Raw genomic sequence first — 21,605 nt, 5'->3', positions numbered from 1 at the left:
CTCTTTGTAAATAATTTCATGCTAAAGCCTTTAGGAAAGGCAGAACAAAGGAGGTACCCATCCTGGCAGGGGTAAGGGAAGGCTGTGGTGGTTCAGAAATGGGTTTTGGAACCTGAGAGGGTGAGGAGGGCATCCACACTGGGATCAGAGAGAATGAGAAGGTGGCCCAGGGAGACATGTGTGAGCGTGAGCTGGTAAAGGAGGGCTTCTGCCCAGTGGGTCAGGCAGGTGTGTCAGCACCTGTAAGGAATGAGGAAGACGTCTATGTGATGGGTGGCAGTGTAAACAGTTGCAACTCAGAGTACAGAAGGCAGTCTGTGAAGGAGGGCTTCCTGCCAAGGGTGCTGACACTGAAACAGGCTTAGAAATGTGAAAATAAAATAATGCCTTAGAAATCCTGATGGAAAATTATTAATAACCAGAAATTTTGTATACAGCCAAACCTACCAATTAAGTGTCAGATGAGAATAAAATTATTTTTTGGTATATAAGGTATCAGGATTTTTCTTCCATTCACTTTTTCTCAGAAAGCTATGAGTTTCAGCAAATGAGGGAGCACAACGCAGAATATAGAAAATGAAAGACCCACTACAGGGATAAGTAAAAGAGATCCTCCACCATGGTGGTGGAGAACTCAGGATGAGAGTGGAGCGCCGGATGTAGAGGGAAAACAGTCAAGGTGAGAGCAGGTTAGAAGTCTCCACATTTCTTCAGGATGTTGATTGAATAACTGATGTGAATGAATGTCTTGGGACTAGATTTAGAAACCAACCAAGTTTCAGATTAAAGAAGTGATAAATACAGAAAATACTAAGCACACAAAACAGCAACAAGATTAATTCCAGAGAAAACAGGAAGCTGAGCAAGAAAGGAATGGTAATCATACTTTATGGCATAGCTGTAAACTGTTTTCATCCTCCTTACAATGTGAACACTGACTACAGATGTAACTAAAAATGATTACACAACAGTACTTGAAGGATGCAGGAATGGGAAGGATTCGGGTGTGTGGAAGTGGTGGGATAGGAGAACTAAGAGAGCAAATTCTTCATGATTTAAATAGTGTGTCAAGAAATAGTACACATGTAAGAATTAAAGATTTTAAAATTAAAAAAATATATATATATAAATAAATTTTAAAAAAAAGTATTTTGAAACATTAAGAAGTAACTACATCAGGATATTACTTAAAGATATAAAGTTACACAAAATAACATAGTAACTAAAATATGAGCGCTTTCAAAAGCACTGCTTAACATTTCTGTTTGAGTGGATTTGACTTCCAGCTTCTAGCATCTGATGGAGAAGGCAATGGCACCCCACTCCAGTACTCTTGCCTGGAAAATCCCATGGACAGAGGAGCCTGGTGGGCTGCAGTTCATGGGTTCGCTAAGAGTCGGACACGACTGAGCGACTTCACTTTCACTTTTCACTTTCACGCATTGGAGAAGGAAATGGCAACCCACTCCAGTGTTCTTGCCTGGAGAATCCCAGGGACGGGGGAGCTTGGTGGGCTGCCATCTATGGAGTCGCACAGAGTCAGACATGACTGAAGCGACTTAGCAGCAGCAGGAGCAGCATCTGAATCTCTTGTCTGAGGGTTTTCTCTGGCCTCTAGATCACACTTAGCCTGAATATCATATATGCTGGAGAAATAACACATCAGGAAGTGCCCTCCATGAGTGAACTCAAGAATTGGTTATAAATACCCGAACTCTTTCATTCCTTGTGTGGGATAACTCTGGCCTGAGGGAAGTGTGTTCTAAACTTATCCTCAGCATTCCCCAGCTGGAGCCCACAGAGGTAACTTCCTGCGTCTGACTTCATTTACCGCCTTTCTTTTTTTCCCCAATTCCCCACAAGCATTTCTATGATTGTCTGCCAAATAAATGACTGGGTCAGGTCGTTATTGCAAAATTTGCCTCAGGGAGATCCTACACTGAGACAGCTAAAAGAGATAAAAGTGGATATCTCTGAGGAAAAGGAAATGGGAAGTTGAACAGAATGTCTTTTAACTATGACTTATGAGCCTGTTTAAATTTTTCCTTTTCCTAAAATTCTCCTATTCTAGTGGGAAATTGGTGTCTCTGTTGCAATTGCTGAAAAGTACTTATGAAAGTCATAAGCTGAAGAGAACCTCTTTTGCCTGCCTAGATAGACTGTCAAGCTGTTTCAGAGGTGGTGAGCCTCCAGTTTGGACAAGGAAAACAACTGGAAGTTCAGTCCAGCACCCTGTGTTTTCCCATGGCTATTGAATTCGGAGAAGTAACTATCTGTAGGCACAGACTGCATTCAAACTCCTGATGTCTTTTTATTATTATTATTCTGAAACAGGTAGCATTAGTTGAACTCTTTTCAAAGATTTAATTCCTTGAAGATGAAAAGTATTCCCGAGGCCAGTTTTTCTGTAATTTTAGGAATATATAAAATTGTCAAGTATCTCAGAATCCATATTGGGTTCCTCGCACTCTCCTTGACCTTCTCTCTCTCTCTTTCAATATCACTTTGGTGGGTCGAGTTGATTCTACCTTCTACTCAAGTCAGATCTTCATCAGCAATACTTTAATGGTGTGGAGATACTGTGAAGAGAAAGACAAATTGTCACCTATATTCCTCAAAGCCCAACCGTATTATCCTGACATCCTGATAGCTTTTCACAGTCTTCTGTTATTGCATTTCGATGTCTACTATTATCTGTAGTCCTTGATTTTCACATACATCCAACACCTATTTCCGTACAGTTTTTTGAAACCTTCAATAAGCTAAATCTCTGATTGCCAGTCTTCCATAGGACGTGACTTCTTTTGGACACATCCTTAACTCTGTTCTCCTAACACCAAATGAAATGGCAAAACCACCTCCAATTAAGGATCTGCCTGCATACCATCATTCAGTTTCATGACACTTGTGAACTAAGAAATTGTGAACCAAAAAGGTCATCCAGACCTCAGACTCAGCAGTGTTACTGAATCTTTATCAGTGGGGTATAGATTTCCATTTGCTTTTATCTGTGATCATGATGAATTTGTGTTGCCCCAGCCATACTTCTTACTGTCATCCAAGTAGCCAGAGGAGCAAGTTAGCCTAGCAAAATAAACTTGCCTTTGAGGGGGTCCCATGGGTGATTTTAGTCCTGGGAAATTCAGTTCCCCCATCTAGGCCAGTAACTGAACTGTGGCAACCATTCTTGAGCTCTTTACTGTGAGAGGGATTTGGGTTAGCTCTCTCCCTTCCTGAAACTATACTTGGTCCTCTTCTTAATTTCTAGTCTTTTTTTTTGTTTCCCTTTCTCTCCCCCTGGTTAATGTGTGCTTCCTGGTGCACCTGCAGCCTGAGTACTTTTCCAGCCTTCATAATCCAGGACTGATGCAGAGTTTCCAGTAGACAAATCAGTAGGGATGCTAAATAGTTAGCCTTGAATATTAGAAACTACTTTCTGCAAATTAATAGTTGGTAGTATGCAAGTATTCCTGAAATCTCCTGTAAGCGTCCACAAGGCCAAAGCTAAGGAACATTTCCAACCCTCATGCCAAGCAGACATACTCCAAGGCCAAGGAGAACCACACTGCCTGAGTAACAGGCTTTATTTAAAAATATTTTCTCAAAAAACGAATATGAAAATATATTCTCTGTAAGAGATTGTTCTTTTCGCAGAAAAGTGGAGCAGAATAGTTCTGGCAAGGGTCTAGAATATCCCATTTGAATGTATAAATATTAAACTTGTTGAAATCTATAAAAACATTTTCAACTTCAGATTGCTCATATTCCCGTTATGATGTTGTAGATTATTTTTGCAACCTGAGTCTTCCTCCCCATCTCTTCTAACTCATGTCCTTCTGTAGGGCATCTTCTAAGGCTCTGAGACTGAGTATATGTGGTGGTTTTATAAAAAAAAATTTTTTTTTTACCTTATCATCATTCTCTTGGAGTCAGGCAGCATGTTGTATTGGGTGAAAAAATACCCTCCCAGGTATACCAAATGTTCAGAACAAACTACCATTACTAGATGTGAAACTTTAGGTAAATCACTAAGGGCCTCCATTTACTCAACTGTAAAAATGGAGGCTTAGACAAGATCATTTCTAAAGGTCTTCCCTCCTTCCTTAAGATCTTGATGATCATTTCAGTATTTGTCATTAAAACTCTTTTCCATAGATTTGGGACACTGCTATGCAAAGTGCAGTTATGTATTGGGTGGAACTCCATGTAAACTATTTATTTGTAATTTTAGTCCGTGTAAGTTTACTCCCCAGTTTTCTCATTTAAATATGATTTTTAAACATTCAAAATACTCAGGTACTGTGATGTCAGAAGCTCCATATTTACTATTATAAAGTGATTTCCAAGAAGGGTCATTCTGCTGCAGAGAATTTCTGCACCCATATTTATTTCCTTTAAATCATGACTTAACCACCACATCCACTAAGAGAGTCTCTGCTTTGGTTAAAACAGCAGTATTTGGGGAGAGATGGACAGTCATATGGACTGAAGAGATTCACACCCCCCTCCCCAGCTTTTATCTTAATCACTGACAAAGACATTGGATGAAGCTGACATTATTTTAAGCTCTAAATCTTTCTTCCTACTCAGATCATAGTTTGTTATCCTTCTCCTTATATACTTTCTTAGAATAATTTCCTCAATCTTCTTGTAATATCACAAAAATCTGTGGTTGTAATTTAGCTGAACAAAAACCATATGTAGTTCACAATTTGGAGATGTCAGATGTCTAGTTAGTAATTGAGGCTTAGTATTTCTTATTTTTTTTAATATATTTTGGCTGCACCACATGCTATGTGGGATCTTAGTTCCCTGACCAGGTATCAAACCTGTACCCCCTGAATTGGGAGTGCAGAGTCTTAACCACTGGACCAATAGGTAAGTCCTGAGCATATATTAATGCAATTATTAATTAAGATAAATGACTAAGAAACAGCTCAGAAGAATCCGGGCATAAATATTTGTCTTTTCAATTAAAGAATACTGTAAATAATAAATTAGGAGGAAAACTTTGGATCATGATTAATACTAAGAAGACAATTAGGATATATTTTAATACAGTTGTGTTGCAAAGCCATTAGTTAATAGCTATGCTTTGATTTTTACCTCTCCACACACCAGACTTGGCTCTGGGGATGGACTCAGGATAATAAAAAGGAATAATAACAAGGCTGGGGAGCCATTTGGAGGTTTTAGAGGGAGGAGAAGGTGATTTCCCTTCATTTGATCCACATGACTTATCTGGGGCCCCTGGAGAACACAGGAAGGAACTAAAGAAAAAGTATGAGTATGTGAGTGTGTCTAGCAGAGGCTCTACTGAGTAACTGTTATTAGTGAACTCAGGGTCAATGCTAATGTAAGAAACCAAGACAGATGGATTTCCTGGTGGTTCAGAAGGAGCTTAGGACCTGGATGTGTTGCACATCACAAATCCCATGTAAGTTATTTAGCCAGTCAACCCATACAGGGGACTGAACCCACTCTTGGGGAGCCCTGGTTAGATCATGTCAGGAATATTTGGACAGCATGATTGAATTTCAGTGGAAAGAAAGACTTCAGTTCAGTTAGTCATGTCCGACTCTTTGCGACCCCATAGACTACAGCATGCCAGGCTTCCCTGTCCATCACCAACTCCCTGAGCTTACTCAAATTGATGTCCATTGAGTCAGTGATGCCATCCAACCATCTCATCCTCTGTCATCCCCTTCCCCTCTTGCCTTCAATCTTTCCCAGCATTAGGGTCTTTTCCAGTGAGTCAGTTCTTTGCATCAAGTGGCTGGAGTATTGGAGCTTCAGCATCAGTCCTTCCAATGAATAATCAAGACTGATTTCCTTTAGGATGGACTGATTGGATATCCTTGCTGTCCAAGGGACTCTCAAGAGTCTTCTCCAACACCACAGTTCAAAAGCATCAATTCTTTGGTGCTCAGCTTTCTTTATGGTCCAACTCTCACATCCATACATGACTACTAGAAAAACCATATCTTTGACTAGATGGGACCTTTGTCGGCTGACAAAGGAAAGAAAGACTTAATGATTCTCAATTCTGACATGGTCTACAAGCCAGTGCTAAATCTTAGATACCCACTAGACTATGAGTATGCCTCCCAATTAGTTCCTTCCTGTGTTCTCCACGGGCCCCAGATAATCCACGTGGATTAAATGAAGAGAGATCACCTTCTCCTCCCTCTAAAACCTCCATCTAGCTCCCTAGGCCTGTTATTATTCCTTTTCATTTTCCTGAGTCCATCCCCAGAGCCACATCTTAGACAGATTAGGGCCCCGGGGAGTGCTCAGGTGACCACTGCAGTTCCTCCCTGATTGGGCTCTGGGATCCTCCCTCAGCAACTGACTGATCCCAGTAAAACCCCAGTGCAGATTCTTTCATGCCCATCACCCTGAAGGTAGAGTGCTAACTATGAAGTGTTAGCTAACTATGGAGTGTACATCCACGGTCTTTGAGGAGCTGAATTGTGCCTCCAGGCTCCTTTCATGACAAGTACCCCATGTGAGGAACTTCTTGCCCCAGGTAAACTGAACAAGCAGCAGCAGATCCCTGGACTTGGCATGCATGGACCTGCCTTTGATCAGTCTTCTGCACAGAATGCCCCTCCCCTTTACCTCCTTGTCTTCATGGAGAAAATCAACGTATCCTTGAAGACCTTGCCCAAGTTCTCTACAACTATTCTTGTTTCAAACTATATCTTGTGATGCTTGAGAGTAGCAGCCATTGTATTCATAATTGTTTTCTCCCTTCAGATTTCATTTTCTGGTATTCTCCCTGGCCGCCTTTCATTCTCTGGCCATGCCAAGTCTCAGAGCCTTCCTCTGGCTCTTCCTTTTGCCTAGAGATCCCTTCCCTGTCCCCATTCATGTTCTTCACAGGACCGCCTCATTCAAGTCTTAGCTCAAGTGTCATCTGCAGAAAGGCAGTCCCTACTGTCCAAGATCAAAGTAGCCTTCTCCAACATTCTTATCATTCTTTTATCATCCTATTTGCACGTGTCACTGTTAGACGTGAACTTATCTTCATGTTTATTGATTCTCTCCCCAGATCTCCTACTCTTCGCTAGAACTTACTTCTCTGCCTAGAATATAGCAACCTTGTCTCTACATTCACTCATATAGCCCTAGTGCATACAGCAGTGCCTGATGCACAGTAGGTCTTAATAAATATTTTGAAATTAGCACATGTAGGGTTTACACCTGTAAAAATGGCATAAATTGAGTATAAATATTTTATATTTATATTTATATATTATATAAAATAAAAATATAAAATATAAAATATTTATAATATAAATATATAATATAAAATAAATATATATAATATAAATGTTTTATATCCTGGTGAGTGGAAATAGAAAAGTAGGCATCCTAATTAACCTTGCCTTCTTCTTGCCTCTCTAGCGACTATACCCTGAGTCATTATTTGAATATTTTTACCTTTTGTCTTTCACAGCTCTCTTTACATGTCAAGAATGTATTAAGGCAGAAGTTTTTCAAGATCTTTTAGAGTGTAGACACGGGAGCCAAACCATCTAAGGTTATGTCTCAGTTCTGTCTGTGTATAATCCTGAGTAAGTAATTCAGTTTTTTTATGCCTTAGTTTTCACATCTATGAAATGATGCCTGCCTCATGAGGTTGTTGGGATGATTATAAGAATTTATGCAAAACAGAGAGTGTATGGCCATAGCAAGTGCAATATACATGTTAACTGTTAATATTAGTATTTTTCTATCATGTGGAGACAGGACACAATTTAAAAATCCAAATAAAAGCAGTATCTGTGGGAGATTAATGTGATAGTGAAAGTGTGTATGATAGAGAAATGAGAGCAGCAGAACTTTTGCTTTCAGAAATTCAGAACAATATATTTTATTACATTTAGATGTTTGTGATACATACACATATATAGGAAATCTGAAAGTTATTCAGAGTACTTCCATAATTTTGTGTTGAATGGTATAAACTTTATTTTAAAATAGTTTAACAAAATTCATCTTGATTATTATTTTAAAATGAAATCCATTATATCAAAATCGCAACCATTTAAAAAGTTATGAAAGTCATGATTCAAGTCAACAATTCTGTGTTTTGAGATCTGGTGGGTAAACATGATTTCATTTGTCTATGAAAAATTTACTCTGTTCCCTTCTTGCTTTTTCAAGGCTTTCAAAAGTGATCATTCCTTTTGGCAGCTGCAGCTTACTCTTTTCTGTTTCCAGTATGTTCTCGGCTTCACCTTAAATAAAGTACAGAAATGTACAAAGTGACAAAGGGGTAATCAGCATTTTGTAAGAAGATCTACTTGCTGTATTCCAGTGACATGCTGTAACACTGTATGGAGGCATGCCCCCAGATCTCACTGTTAAATATCTTACCTACTGCCCCCGGGAGAACTGACCTCCCAAAGGAAATACTATAATGAATACATCAGATACATAAGATACATCAGATTCCAGAGACTTTATTTGACAGAGGACAGCATTTTTAAATATAGAAGAGAAACAATACCAAGTAATATTGTTTGTTCCTTGAAGGAAAGTCAGGATGATAAGTTTGAGTTGTATCAGGAGGGGATTAGGGTGGAGAAATCACGTACAGTTCTTCTTATTGCCCCTTCTTATAAGTGACATGAGAAAAAATAAAGTTTGCTAAAATCTCTAATTTTTCAAGAAAGCTAATCTTTGACTTGAAACTACTTATAAATATCCCAAATAAATGCACACACACACATATATATACATTTTTATAAACAAGTCCTCTTTTAAATAATAGCTCGTAATTTCTTGGGCCCAGTGACTTCTGCCAGCTTTTATTCTTTAAGACTAATTAGCAATATTTGAAAAATTATAATATATATTGTTGATATTCCATATACTTTCCTTGAGAATAAAGGTAATTGTTTTCTTTAAGTATTCCTCTTTTAACACACAATTAATTTATATTCCAAATCCAACAGGGCAGGCTACAATCTGTAAATTATCACAGCATTCCAACTATCTGCAAACATGTTCCCCGCCCCTAGTCTAAAATAGTAAATTTAAAAAAATAGTAAAATTGTATGTAATTCTGCAGACTATTGACAGCAGACTGGATGTTTCCATGTGAGAGTACCTTCCACATGACAGATTCTTAGTATGTGTTAACAGAATGGCTGATGATAAATTCAGTTAAACAGGAAGTGTCTATCTTGGAGTGATCACTAGTTAACAGGGCTATATGTTATAGTCTATGTATTTTTTTAAATGGTAAATTTCTCAGTGGGTTCTAATTTTTTTTTAAACAAGAAATTTCCATTTCCACAACATATCTTGGAAGTTAAACTTTTATACTCTATAGATTCTAATGGGCCTGTAATACAAGTATTTCCAAAATGTATAAGCAAAATGTTCCTAGAAAATAAATTTTCCCTTCATTAGTAATATCTTCAAGTGAATGCTCTATAACAGAGCTGAGATTTCTTAATACTATATATGAATTTGTATGAGGCACTGAGAATTCTAATGTGCATATAAACAATGAGACACAGTTGAGCTCAGACCAAAGAATTCTTAAGCAGATGACTAACATGAAACTGAACAAGTTACTGAAATGAATTTTAACATAAATAAATCAATTTGTACAGTTAGTTTTCAGCTTAAAATAGAATTGTACTCCAAAAGTTAATTTGTAGATCAGTGTTTTAGAACTCAGAATACATTTTCCACAGTGATATATGCTATAAATTTCTAGGCAACCCACAAGACACAGCTTAGCCCACTATATAGCTGAACTGTGATACCAATAACGTCTGACCCCAGAAGACATTTTAACCTAGTATCTTTGTGAAAAATATACTTCTGTTTTCAAATGGGGATTTTTAAAAATTTATTTTTAATTGGAGGATAACTGCTTTACAATATTGTTTTGGGTTCTGCCATAGAGAAGGCAATGGCACCCCACTCCAGTACTCTTGCCTGGAAAATCCCATGGACAGAGGAGCCTGGAAGGCTGCAGTCCATGGGGTAGCTACTAGTCGGACACGACTTGAGCGACTTCACTTTCACTTTTCACTTTCATGAATTGGAGAAGGAAATGGCAACCCACTCCAGTGTTCTTGCCTGGGAATCCCAGGGACGGGGGAGCCTGGTGGGCTGCCGTCTACGGGGTTGCACAGAGTCGGACACGACTGAAGCGACTTAACAGCAGCAGCATAGAGCAACATGAATCAGCCATAAGTGTACATGTCCTCTCCCTCTTGAACCTCCCCCCTCAACCCTCCACCTCATCCCATCCCTCTAGGTTGACACAGAGTACTACATTTAGCTCCCTGTGTTATACAACAACTTCTCATTAGCTATCTCATTTACATATGGTAATGTACATGTTTCAGTGCTACTCTCTCAGTACATCCCACTCTCTCCTTCCCCTGCTATGTCCAGAGTCTGTTCCCTGTGTCTGTATCTCTATTCCTGCCCTGCAAATAGGTTCATTAGTATGATTTTTGTAGATTCCATATATATGCATTAATATATGACACTTGTTTTTCTTTCTGACTGACTTCAGTCTGTATAGTGGGCTCTAGGTTCATTCACCTCACTAGAACTGCCTCAAATGTGTTCCTTTTTATGGCTGAGGAGTATTACATTGTATATATGTACCACAACTTCTTTATCCATTAATCTGTGGATGTATATCTAGGTTGCTTCCATGTCCAGCTATTGTAAATAGTGCTGCAATGAACATTGGGGTCCATGTGTCTTTTTCAGTTATGGTTTTCTCAGGGTTATACGCCCAGTGGTGGGATTGCTGGGTCATATAGTAGTTTTATTCCTAGGTTTTGTTTTTTTTCTTAAGGAATCTACATACTGTTCTCCATATTGGCTGTATCAATTTACATTCCCATCTACAGAGCAAGAGGGTCCCCTTTTCTCCACACCCATTCCAGCATTTATTGTTTGTAGATTTTTTGATGATGGCCATTCTGACTGGTGTGAGGTGATACTTCATTGTAGTTTTTGATTTGCATTTCTCTAATAATGAGCATTGTTGAGCATCTTTTCATTAGTTTGTTGGCCATCTGTATGTCTTCTTTGAATAGATGTCTATTTAGTTCTTCCTACCAGTTTTTGATTGGGTTGTTTGTCTTTCTGGTATTGAGCTCCATGAGCTGCTTATATATTTTGGAGATTAATCCTTTATCAGTTGTTTCTTTTGCAGTTATTGTCTCTGTCAAATGGGAATTTTAAAGAACATGTAATCCCTCTATCTTCCTAAGTCTGTGAATGAAATGTTCTACTCCCTACTTCCAATACCTACAGAGGAATCTGCACCTTCTCCTTTCCCATACCGTATCGGTCCCTACAGAGCCTCAGGGATAGTCATGAGCCTACAGCTCAGGAGAGAACAGGATGCCAAAAATGCAGGCTTGGGAAACACTGTTTCCAGTATGCTCTGGGCTGAAGGCTTCAGGAGTAGGGAAATAGTTATCCTCATGAGCAGTATGTGGTGGTGGGAATCAAAGACACAGATATCCTGAACTGATGGGAAACCCTGTCTTTCTGGGTCAGGAACGGCATCTGTGTCAGCCATGCTATTTTCTAGGGCAGTGAGAGCCAGAGTTCAGTGTGAAAGCAGCACGGTACTGGTGAATATTTAACAACACGCTTCCCAAAACAACAAAACATGTATAAGCTTATTATGCACATAGCTTATTATAAATTTTGCTTATATGAAATGTGTGTAGCACATAATTTATAATTAATAACATGTATAATACTCTTTATCATGAATTCCATATAGCAAATTGATCCATAAAGAATGTTTTTATTGATTTTTGCTGAACTCTTTTACCCATAGCTCACCTATAACATTGGTGAGAGTATAATTCAACATGAATGATGGTTGCTGTTTTTATTTATGTTAATAAGGAGGACAAAACTGAAACAAGGACAAATGTTGGAACTTACTTGTTTGAGAATGCTGTGAACTTTGTTGAATCAGATAATAGTTTTAAAATATTAGAACACTTCCTAAATTTTTTAATGTTATTCACAATATGATGGCTTTGCAGTACACTTTTAAGATTAATATACATTATTAACATTTTCTTCATCATTTTTTTTAAGTCTAGACCATGGGTTGGCAAAATTTCTTAAAAGGCCAGATAGGAAACATCTTAGGCTTGTGGGCACTTTCATATCTGTTTCAGTGAGTCGTCTCTGACATGGAAATGGAAAAGTAGAAATGAATGGGCACGTCTGTGTTCCAATAGAACTTTATGTTCAAAAATAGGTGGCCAGCCTGTAGACTACAGTTTATCAACCCCAATCAACAAAATAGTAGGTCAAGCCTTAATTTGGGATTTGCAGATTTCCATGGTGTAAACACTCCCACCATGACCAGCTTTAAGCTGACATGCCCGTGGGATGGCATGGAAGTCAGAGTTGCATCTGTATTTTATTGTGTCTGTATACTGTACCTGCATTTCCACCATACAGATACAGTAGATATACATAACTTGAAGAGATATACATAACTTCAGAGTATAGGTAATAGTAAAATTAGAGACTGATAAGCTCTGAGTATGTATTAATGTTTCTTATATAATTCAAACTATTTATTTTCTGTAATTTATTGAATTGTAAGTTTATGTACTTTAATTTTTTTTGAGTATAGTTGATTTACAATGTTGTGTTAGTTTATATCATTTAATTTTTAATAATGACTGTATTTAACAAACAGCTCACAAAATTCCTAAACATTTGACAGTTGGCTCTTGTGAGCTGTGTAAGAGGGGGCAGAAATATTGGTCAATGGTAGCTCAGGGAGAGTTGGGAGGACTAGATCCTTGAACCGAAAAATGAATCAGAAATTGAGACTCTGGTTTACCAAAGACTTACCTTTCATTCTGTGTATAAGGGTTCCATAGCCCATGTCATACTGGTAGGCAAGGACAAAGCCTAATGGAACCATAGGAAAGATGAGGACGGGCTTCTTCCCTTTAATTGCTCTGATTCAGGAACAAAAAATAATTAATATAAAAGAAAAACCTGTAAATACATATCTCTGTACTCAATTAAAAAAAAAAGTTACCTGCTTTTTGGAAGAATATCCTACATTTCAGAAGGTCTTAATTCTCTATGGAGATAGGATTTCCTTATTCATAATTCCTCAGCAGATTCTGCAGTTCTCTGGTGGGGTGTATGAGCCTATGATTTGTTCATCTTTATTTGATGTTGGGGCTCATATTACTCATTTTAAAATATGTAAGTATTGATATTTATCCCTTAGGGATTGTGGAGATGAATTTGTAGAGACCTTCTAGCTTGGCGTAAAGTCAATCCTATCCCTTACTTATATTGTAAAATGAAGAAAGGTACAGGAGAAATCTAAGAAACTAAAGGCAGAATTAACTATTACTATCCTTGTTCTACAGAGTTACCCCCAAGCACTAAGCTATAAGAGTTACTTTGTTGACATACATGTGTTAGACTATTTACGTCAAAGTCCTATTTGGCCAACTTAATAATATAATCATAGCAAGACAAAAAGAAATGGAAGAAAATTTTTAAATAAATAGTAAACATACCCAGCTGTTAAAGAGACGGCTGTAATGCCAAAAAAAGTTCCAAAATATTTGAGGAATTCCCGAGACCAAGCAATCTGCATAGCCATTTGTCTTTCTCTCATTTCATTCTGCATTATTAGCTGCCTTTCCAGCTGAACAAAATAAAAGACGAAAGTATGGTTATACATATTTGAATCTGAGCACAGAGTTAGTAATCTGCTTTTCCAGTGCATTTTCTTTCTTAAAATTTATATTATTTATATATTATATAATTTATAATTATAAATAATTTTATAACAACATATTCCATTTTTGTATTTATCAAAGAGGGAAGAAAAAAAATGGTTTGGCATTATTTATACCAGTTCAGTTCACACTCAGTTGTGTCCAACTCTTTGCAACCCCAAGGACTGCAGAACGCCAGGCTTCCCTGTCCATCACCAACTCCCTGAGCTTGCTGAAACTCATGTCCATTGAGTCGGTGATGCCATCCAAACATCTCATCCTCTGTCATCCCCTTCTCCTCCTGCCTTCAATCTTTCCCAGCATCAGGGTCTTTTCCAATGAGTCAGTTCTTCCCAGCAGGTGGCCAAAGTATTGCAGTTTCAGCTTCAGCATCAGTCCTTCCAATTTATATTCAGGACTGATTTCCTTTAGGATGGACCGGTTGGATCTCCTTGCAGTCCAAGGGACTCTCAAGAGTCTTCTCCAACACCACAGTTCAAAAGCATCAATTCTTCAGTGCTCAGCTTTCTTTATAGTCCAACTCTCACATCCATACGTGACTACTGGAAAAACCATAGCTTTGACTAGATGGACCTTTGTTGGCAAAGTAATGTCTCTGCTTGTTAATATGCTGTCTAGGTTGGTCATAGCTTTTCTTCCGAGGAGCAAGTGTCTTTTAATTTCTTGGCTGCTGTCACCATCTGCAGTGATTTTGAAGCCCAAGAAAATAAAATCTCTCACTGTTTTCATTGTTTTGCCATCTTTTGCCATGAAGTGATGGGGCTGGATGCCAAGATTTTGGTTTTCTGAATGTTGAGTTTTAAGCCAACTTTTTCACTCTCCTCTTTCACTTTCATCAAGAGGCTCTTTAGTTCTTTGCTTTCTGCCATGTGTGGTGTCATCTGCATATCTGAGGTTAATGATATTTCTCCCAGCAATCTTGATTCCAGCTGTGCTTCATCCAGCCCAGCATGTCGCATGATGTACTTTGCATATAAGTTAAATAAGCAGGGTGACAATATACAGCCTTGACGTACTCCTTTCCCGATTTGGAACCAGTCTGCTGCTCTGTGTCTGGTTCTAACTGTTGCTTCTTGACCTGCATATAGGTTTCTCAGGAGGGAGGTAAGGTGGTCTGGTATTCAGATAACCATGATTACTTATATATCCCTTATCATAAATAATTACTTTTAAGCTTTATATTCCATACATTTTCTATTTTTTTACTAAAACACACCATGAAAATTTTCCTTGCAGTGTCAGGAAGTGAGGAAGATAACTGCTTTTTCCTCTTTAAATTTTTCCAATTTCTCTTCAAGCACTCCTATCCCTAATACTCATATCACCCTCCTTGAGTATACCTTATTTGCTCTAAGGAGGTACAGTATATACCACAGAAAATTTTCTGTTAAAAGGGTGGGTTGAGCTGATCTGTTTTATTTTAAACAATGCTCAAATGTTAGCTCATCAGTTTTGCAAAGTATTTTGGGAGCTCAGCTTGGATGGCTGTTAATCTGGAGATTCTCTCATTAAGAACAAAAATACATTTTACAGCAGCTAAAATCAGAATCCACTTAACATTAGAAGGTTAGTCTGGTGTATAAAAATTGTTAATGGGAATAATTCATGGTGCAATCATTTCCAGTTCTAATTGAAATTTTGAAGTGAAGTGAAGTGAAGTTGCTCAGTCGTGTCCGACTCTTTGCGACCCCATGGACTGTAGCCCACCAGGCTCCTCAGTCCATGGGATTTTCCAGGCATGAATACTGGAGTGGGTTGCCATTTCCTTCTCCAGGGAATTGAAATTTTAGACAAGCATTTAAATTAGAAATTGATTCTTTAAGCTTGATTTAAAAGTGAAAACAAAAGCAGATTGTAGGAAGAATTCATTATGTAGTTATCCATTTCTGGGAAAAGATAGTTCTGATATTTGTGTACACATGCAATTTAAAAATAAAATATTTCACTATTATAAGAAAATAATGGTTAATTCCTGAAATTGAAAAAGATATTATTTTTGCATGTTCTCCTGTTCTAATTTGTATGGATCTAAGAGTTCTGCAGAAAAGTGAGCCTGACCCAGTCATGACCAATAAATCTTAGATTTGCTGCTGTTTAATCCCTCTAGTGAGCAGTCATTTCTTTTCAAAGACAATGCTAAATAAAAACCTAAACTGAATAGCTACAGAGAGGGAGAGAAAGGTCAAACTGAGAAACAAACATAAGTGTAATTAGAGTTTTATATTGTAAGATTTTTTATGCTATAAGCATTTTCACACAGGCTTTTTGTAAACATAATTTTTTTAGTCATTTCTTTAAAAAAATTTTTATAGTTGATTTACAATGTATTAGTTTCAGATGTACAGCAGTGATTCACTTATATATATGTATATATACACACACATTCTTTATCAGATTCTTTTTCATTTAGAGTATTATAGACTATTAAGTTTCCTGTACTATAGAACAGGTCCTTGTTGATTATCTGTTTTATATATAGTAGTGTATATAGGGTAATCTCAAACTCCTAATTTATCCCTCCCCCCTACTTTCCCCTGTGGCAACCATAAGTTTATTTTCTTAGTCTGTGTGTCTGTTTCTGTTTTGTAAATGAATTTGTCTCATTTTTTTTTAGATCCCACATATAACTGACATCATGATATCTGTTTTTCTCTCCGTGACTTACTTCTCTCTGTCCATCCTGTTGCTGTGAATGGCATTATTTCATTCTTTAGTGTGGCTAAGTAATATTCCATTATATACAGTACCACATCTTTATCCATTCCTCTCTCACTGGACATTTAGGTTGCTTCCATGTCTTGGCTATTGTATTAATAAACAGTGCTGCAGTGTACATTAGGATGAATGTATCTTTTTGAATTATGGTTTTCTCTGGATAGTTATATGCCCATGAGTGGGATCCCTGGATCATATAATAGTTCCATTTTTAGTTTTTTAAGGAATCTATAGTGGCTATACCAATATACAGTCCTACCCCCAATGTAGGAGGGTTCTCTTTTCTCTACACCCTCCCCAGCATTTATTTCTTGTAGACTTTTTGATGATGGTCATTCTGACTGGTGTAAGGTGATATACCTCCTTGTTGTTTTGATTTGCATTTCTCTAATTAGCTTCATTGAGCATCTCTTCATGTGCTTTTTGTCCATCTGTATGTTTTCTTTGGAGAAACGTCTATTTAGCTCTTCTACCCATTTTTTGATTAGGTTGTTTGTTTTTTGATATTAAGGTGCATGAGCTATTTGTATATTTTATTTTATTTATTTATTTATTTTAATTTTTAAAATTTTTATTTTTACTTTGTTTTACTTTACAATACTGTATTGGTTTTGCCATACATTGACATGAATCCACCACGGGTGTACATGCGTTCCCAAACATGAACCCCCCTCCCAACTCCCTCCCCATAACATCTCTCTGGGTCATCCTCGTGCACCAGCCCCAAGCATGCTGTATCCTGCATCGGACATAGACTGGCGATTCGTTTCTTACATGATAGTATACATATTTCAATGCCATTCTCCCAAATCATCCCACCCTCTCCCTCTCCCTCTGAGTCCAAAAGTCCGCTCTACACATCTGTGTCTCTTTTGCTATCTTGCATACAGGGTCATCATTGCCATCTTTCTAAATTCCATATATATATGTGTTAGTATACTGTATTGGTGTTTTTCTTTCTGAGTTACTTCACTCTGTATAATTGGCTCCAGTTTCATCCATCTCATCAGAACTGATTCAAATGTATTCTTTTTCATGGCTGAGTAATACTTCATTGTGTATATGTACCACAGCTTTCTTATCCATTCATCTGCTGATGGACATCTAGGTTGTTTCCATGTCCTGGCTATTATAAACAGTGCTGCGATGAACATTGGGGTACATGTGTCTATTTGTATATTTTAGAGGTTAATCCCTGTCAGTCACATCATTTGCAAATATTTTCTCCCATTCAGTGGGTTGTTTTTTCATTTTGTTTATGGTTTCCTTTGCTGTGCAAAAGTTTTTAGGTTTACTTAGGTCCCATTTGTTTATTTTTGTTTTTAATATTCATTGCTGTAGGAGGTGGATCAAGTCAAAAAAGACTGTAATTTATGTCAAAGAATGTTCTGGCTAAATTTTCCTTTAAGAGTTTTATAGTATCGGTCTTACATTTTGAGTTTATTTCTGTGTATGGTGTTAGAGAATGTTCTAATTTCATTCTTTTATATGTAGCTGTCATGTTTTCCTAGCACTACTTATTGAAGATAACTGCATTTTCTCTATTGTATATTCTTGTCTCCTGTGTTGTACATTAATTGACCATAGGTGTGTCAGTTCATTTATGGGCTTTCTCTCCTGTTCCATTGATCCATATTTCTGAGACACATATTAATTAAATTGAAAAATTATAAACAAAGAGAAAATATTAAAAGCCACAAGAGAAAAACAACAAATAACATACAAGGGAACCCCCATGAGACTACCAGATGATTTTTCAGCAGAAATTCTGCAGGCCAGAACGAAGTAGCATGAAATATTTAAGGTGAAGAAGGAAAAACCTACAACCAAGGATACTTTACCCAGAATATTCTACCCAGCAAAGCTTTCATTCAGATTCAACAGAGAAATCAAAAGCTTTACAGACAAAGCAAAGAAAATTCAGCAGCACCAAGCCAGAGGAAAAAGAAAAAGCTACAACTAAAAACAAGAAACTTATGAATGGGAAAGCTCACCAGTAAAGATACACCTGGGGCTTCTCAGGTGGCGTTAGTGGTAAAGAATCCACCTGCCGATGCAGGAGACATAAGAGATGTGGGTTCAACCCCTGGGTTGGGAAGATGCCCTGGAGTAGGAAATGGCACTCCCAATTGAGTATTCTTGCCTGGAAAATTCCATGGGCAAAGGAGCCTGGCGGGCTACAGTCCATGGGGTCACAAAGAGTAGGACATGACTGATCAATTGAGTACATACAGAGATAAACATAAAGCAAAAGCAGGAAATAATCCACACACAAATATGATATCAAAATGAAAAATTGTGAGAAGAAGAGAGTCCAAATGCAGGATGTTGGAAATGCATTTAAAATTAAAAGACCAACAACTTAAAACAATTTTTCACACACACTGAAAGTGATAGAATGGAAGGAGGTATTCCATGCCAATGGAAATCAAAAATAAGCTGCAGTAGTAATACTATATCAAACAAAACAGACTTCACAGGCTGCTATAAGAAACAAAGAAAGACACTACATAATGATCAAGGGGTCAATCCACCAAGGCAACAATTGTAAATATATATGTATCCAACAAGTGATGACCAACCTAGACAGCATATTGAAAAGCAGAGACATTACTTTGCCAACAAAGGTCCGTCTAGTCAAGGCTACGGTTTTTCCAGTGGTCATGTATGGATGTGAGAGTTGAACTGTGAAGAAAGCCGAGCGCCGAAGAATTGATGCTTTTGAACTGTGGTGTTGGAGAAGACTCTTGAGAGTCCCTTGGACTGCAAGGAGATGCAACCAGTCCATTCTGAAGGAGATCAGCCCTGGGTGTTCTTTGGAAGGAATGATGCCAAAGCTGAAACTCCAGTACTTTGGCCACCTCATGCGAAGAGTTGACTCATTGGAAAAGACTCTGATGCTGGGAGGGATTGGGGGCAGGAGGAAAAGGGGACGACAGAGGATGAGATGGCTGGATGGCATCACCAACTCAATGGATGTGAGTCTGAGTGAACTCTAGGAGATGGTGATGGACAGGGAGGCCTGGCGTGCTGCGATTCATGGGGTCGCAAAGAGTTGGACATGACTAAGCGACTGAACTGAACTGAACTGAACATAGGAGCACCTCAATATATAAGACAAATGATAACAGCCATAAGATTTTCTTTTATAATCCTTCTGAATATTTTATTTTCACAAGAGGTACATTTTTTATTATGTGCCGTTTATTCATACTCACTTTCTTGTGATAAAAACTGAAGTCTAATTTGATAGTACTGATTAGCAAGCAAGGATAGGAAATATTAAAAACAATAGTGGCTCAGTATTGGTGATGGGTCTGGGGGGCAGAGGAGCCACAGGAAAGACAGAATGGTAGAAAGGGAAAGGCGTGAACTGTCAAGAATGACACTGGCATCACTGACTCTCAGTTAGCTCTCCCTATCTTAAATAGAAAATGAATTCCAAATGAATCAAAGCCCCAAATGTATCAAATGAAGTGATACATGTATTATAAGGAAAATTTGAAGACTGCTTGTGTATCCTTAGGAAGTCAAAGACCTTTCCAAGGAAAACAAGAAACATGAAAAAAAAGATGACCAGATTTTATTGATGAAAAACAAAAAATTCGCTGCTTCACTCCTATTAGGATGGCTACTATGAAGAAGAAGAACAACAACAGAAAACAAGCATTGGCATGGGGCAAAGATGTGGAAAAAGTGGAACCCTTGTACATTGCTGATGGGAATTTAAAATGGTGCAGCTGCCACAGAAAATGGTATGGCAATTCCTTAAAAAAATTAAACACAGAATTATCATTTGATCCGGCAATTCCACTTCTGGGTGTATACCCAAAAGCAACGGAAGCAGGGACTTGAATAAACACATACCCAAGTTCATTGCAGCATTATTCACAATAGCCAAAAAAGTGGGAGTAACCCAAAAGGCCACCAACAGATGAATGAATAAACAAAACAAGACATATACATGAAATATTATTTAACCTTAAAAAGGAGAACAATTCTAAACCATGCTCCAACATGGAAGAAACTCAGGGACATTGTGCCAGTTGAAATGAGCCAATCACAAAATAGCATATATTATATAACTCCAGTAATATGAGGTACCCTGAGGAGTCAAATTCATAGAGACAGAAAAGTAGAATGATGATTGCCAGGGTTTGGGGAGAGAGGGAGTCGAGAGATAGTGTTTGATGAGTACAGAATTTCAGTTGGGAAAATGGAAAAAGATGGACGGTGGTGATGGTTGCACGAAGGAGCATGATGAAAGGGTTGAGAATGTGTGTGAGTCCTGCAGTCAGTCTGCCTGCAGTGAGTACTAATGCCACACTTACAACACTGTGTCCTTGGGCAAATCACTTAATTTCTCTGTAGCTCAGTTTCTTCTATAAAATATAGAAAGTAATAGTAACTACCTTACTGGGTTGTCATGAGGACTACATTTTTAATGAGAATAACATGTAGAAATAATACAGCCCCATGGCTGAATTCCAGAGAAGGCAATGCCAGTGTTCCAGTACTGGCAACACTCCAGTATTCTTGCCTGGAAAATCCTATGGACGGAGGAGCCTGGTAGGCTGCAGTCCATGGGGTCGCTGAGTCAGACATGACTGAGCGACTTCACTTTGACTTTTCACTTTCATGCATTGGAGAAGGAAATGGCAACCCACTCCAGTGTTCTTGCCTGGAGAATCCCAGGGACGGCGGAGCCTGGTGGGCTGACCCCCATAGACAGGGGTCTATGGGGTCACACAGAGTCGGACACAACTGATGCAACTTAGCAGCAGCAGCATGGCTGAATTCAGAAACATCTATTAAAATTTAGACTTCCCAGGTAGCTCAGTGGTAAAAAAATCCACTTGCCAAGCAGCAGACATGGGTTCAGTCTCTGGGTCAGGAAGATCCCCTGGAGAAGGAAAAGGCAACTCACTCTAGTATTCTTGCCTGGGATAGCCCATGGACAGAGGAGCCTGGCTAGCTACAGTCTGTGGGGTCACAAAAGAGTTGGACATGACTTAGCGACTAAACAATAACATTAAAGTTTTAAATACACCTACCCCTTGATCTGTCAATTCCACTTTCAGGTCAAGT

The 21,605-nt window shown here is 38.1% G+C and overlaps 1 protein-coding gene across 3 annotated transcripts in view; it reads right to left on the bottom strand.

Annotated features, from left to right (window-relative positions):
* Positions 1-7,967: 7,967 nt before the first annotated feature.
* PLGRKT (plasminogen receptor with a C-terminal lysine) overlaps positions 7,968-21,605 on the bottom strand; it is a 58,171-nt gene continuing 44,533 nt past the window's right edge. For all 3 annotated transcript variants that reach the window (XM_052645097.1, XM_052645095.1, XM_052645094.1), the window contains exons 4-6: positions 13,578-13,708; positions 12,889-12,998; positions 7,968-8,246 (exon numbers count right to left, since the gene is read on the bottom strand). In XM_052645097.1, coding sequence (XP_052501057.1) covers positions 8,125-8,246; positions 12,889-12,998; positions 13,578-13,708 — 363 coding nt within the window. In that variant the 3' untranslated portion in view covers positions 7,968-8,124. The remainder of the gene's footprint in view (positions 8,247-12,888; positions 12,999-13,577; positions 13,709-21,605) is intronic.

Source organism: Budorcas taxicolor, chromosome 8, assembly GCF_023091745.1.
Source record: "Budorcas taxicolor isolate Tak-1 chromosome 8, Takin1.1, whole genome shotgun sequence".
Taxonomy (NCBI): Eukaryota; Metazoa; Chordata; class Mammalia; order Artiodactyla; family Bovidae; genus Budorcas; species Budorcas taxicolor.
This window is presented reverse-complemented; position numbering and strand designations above follow the sequence as displayed.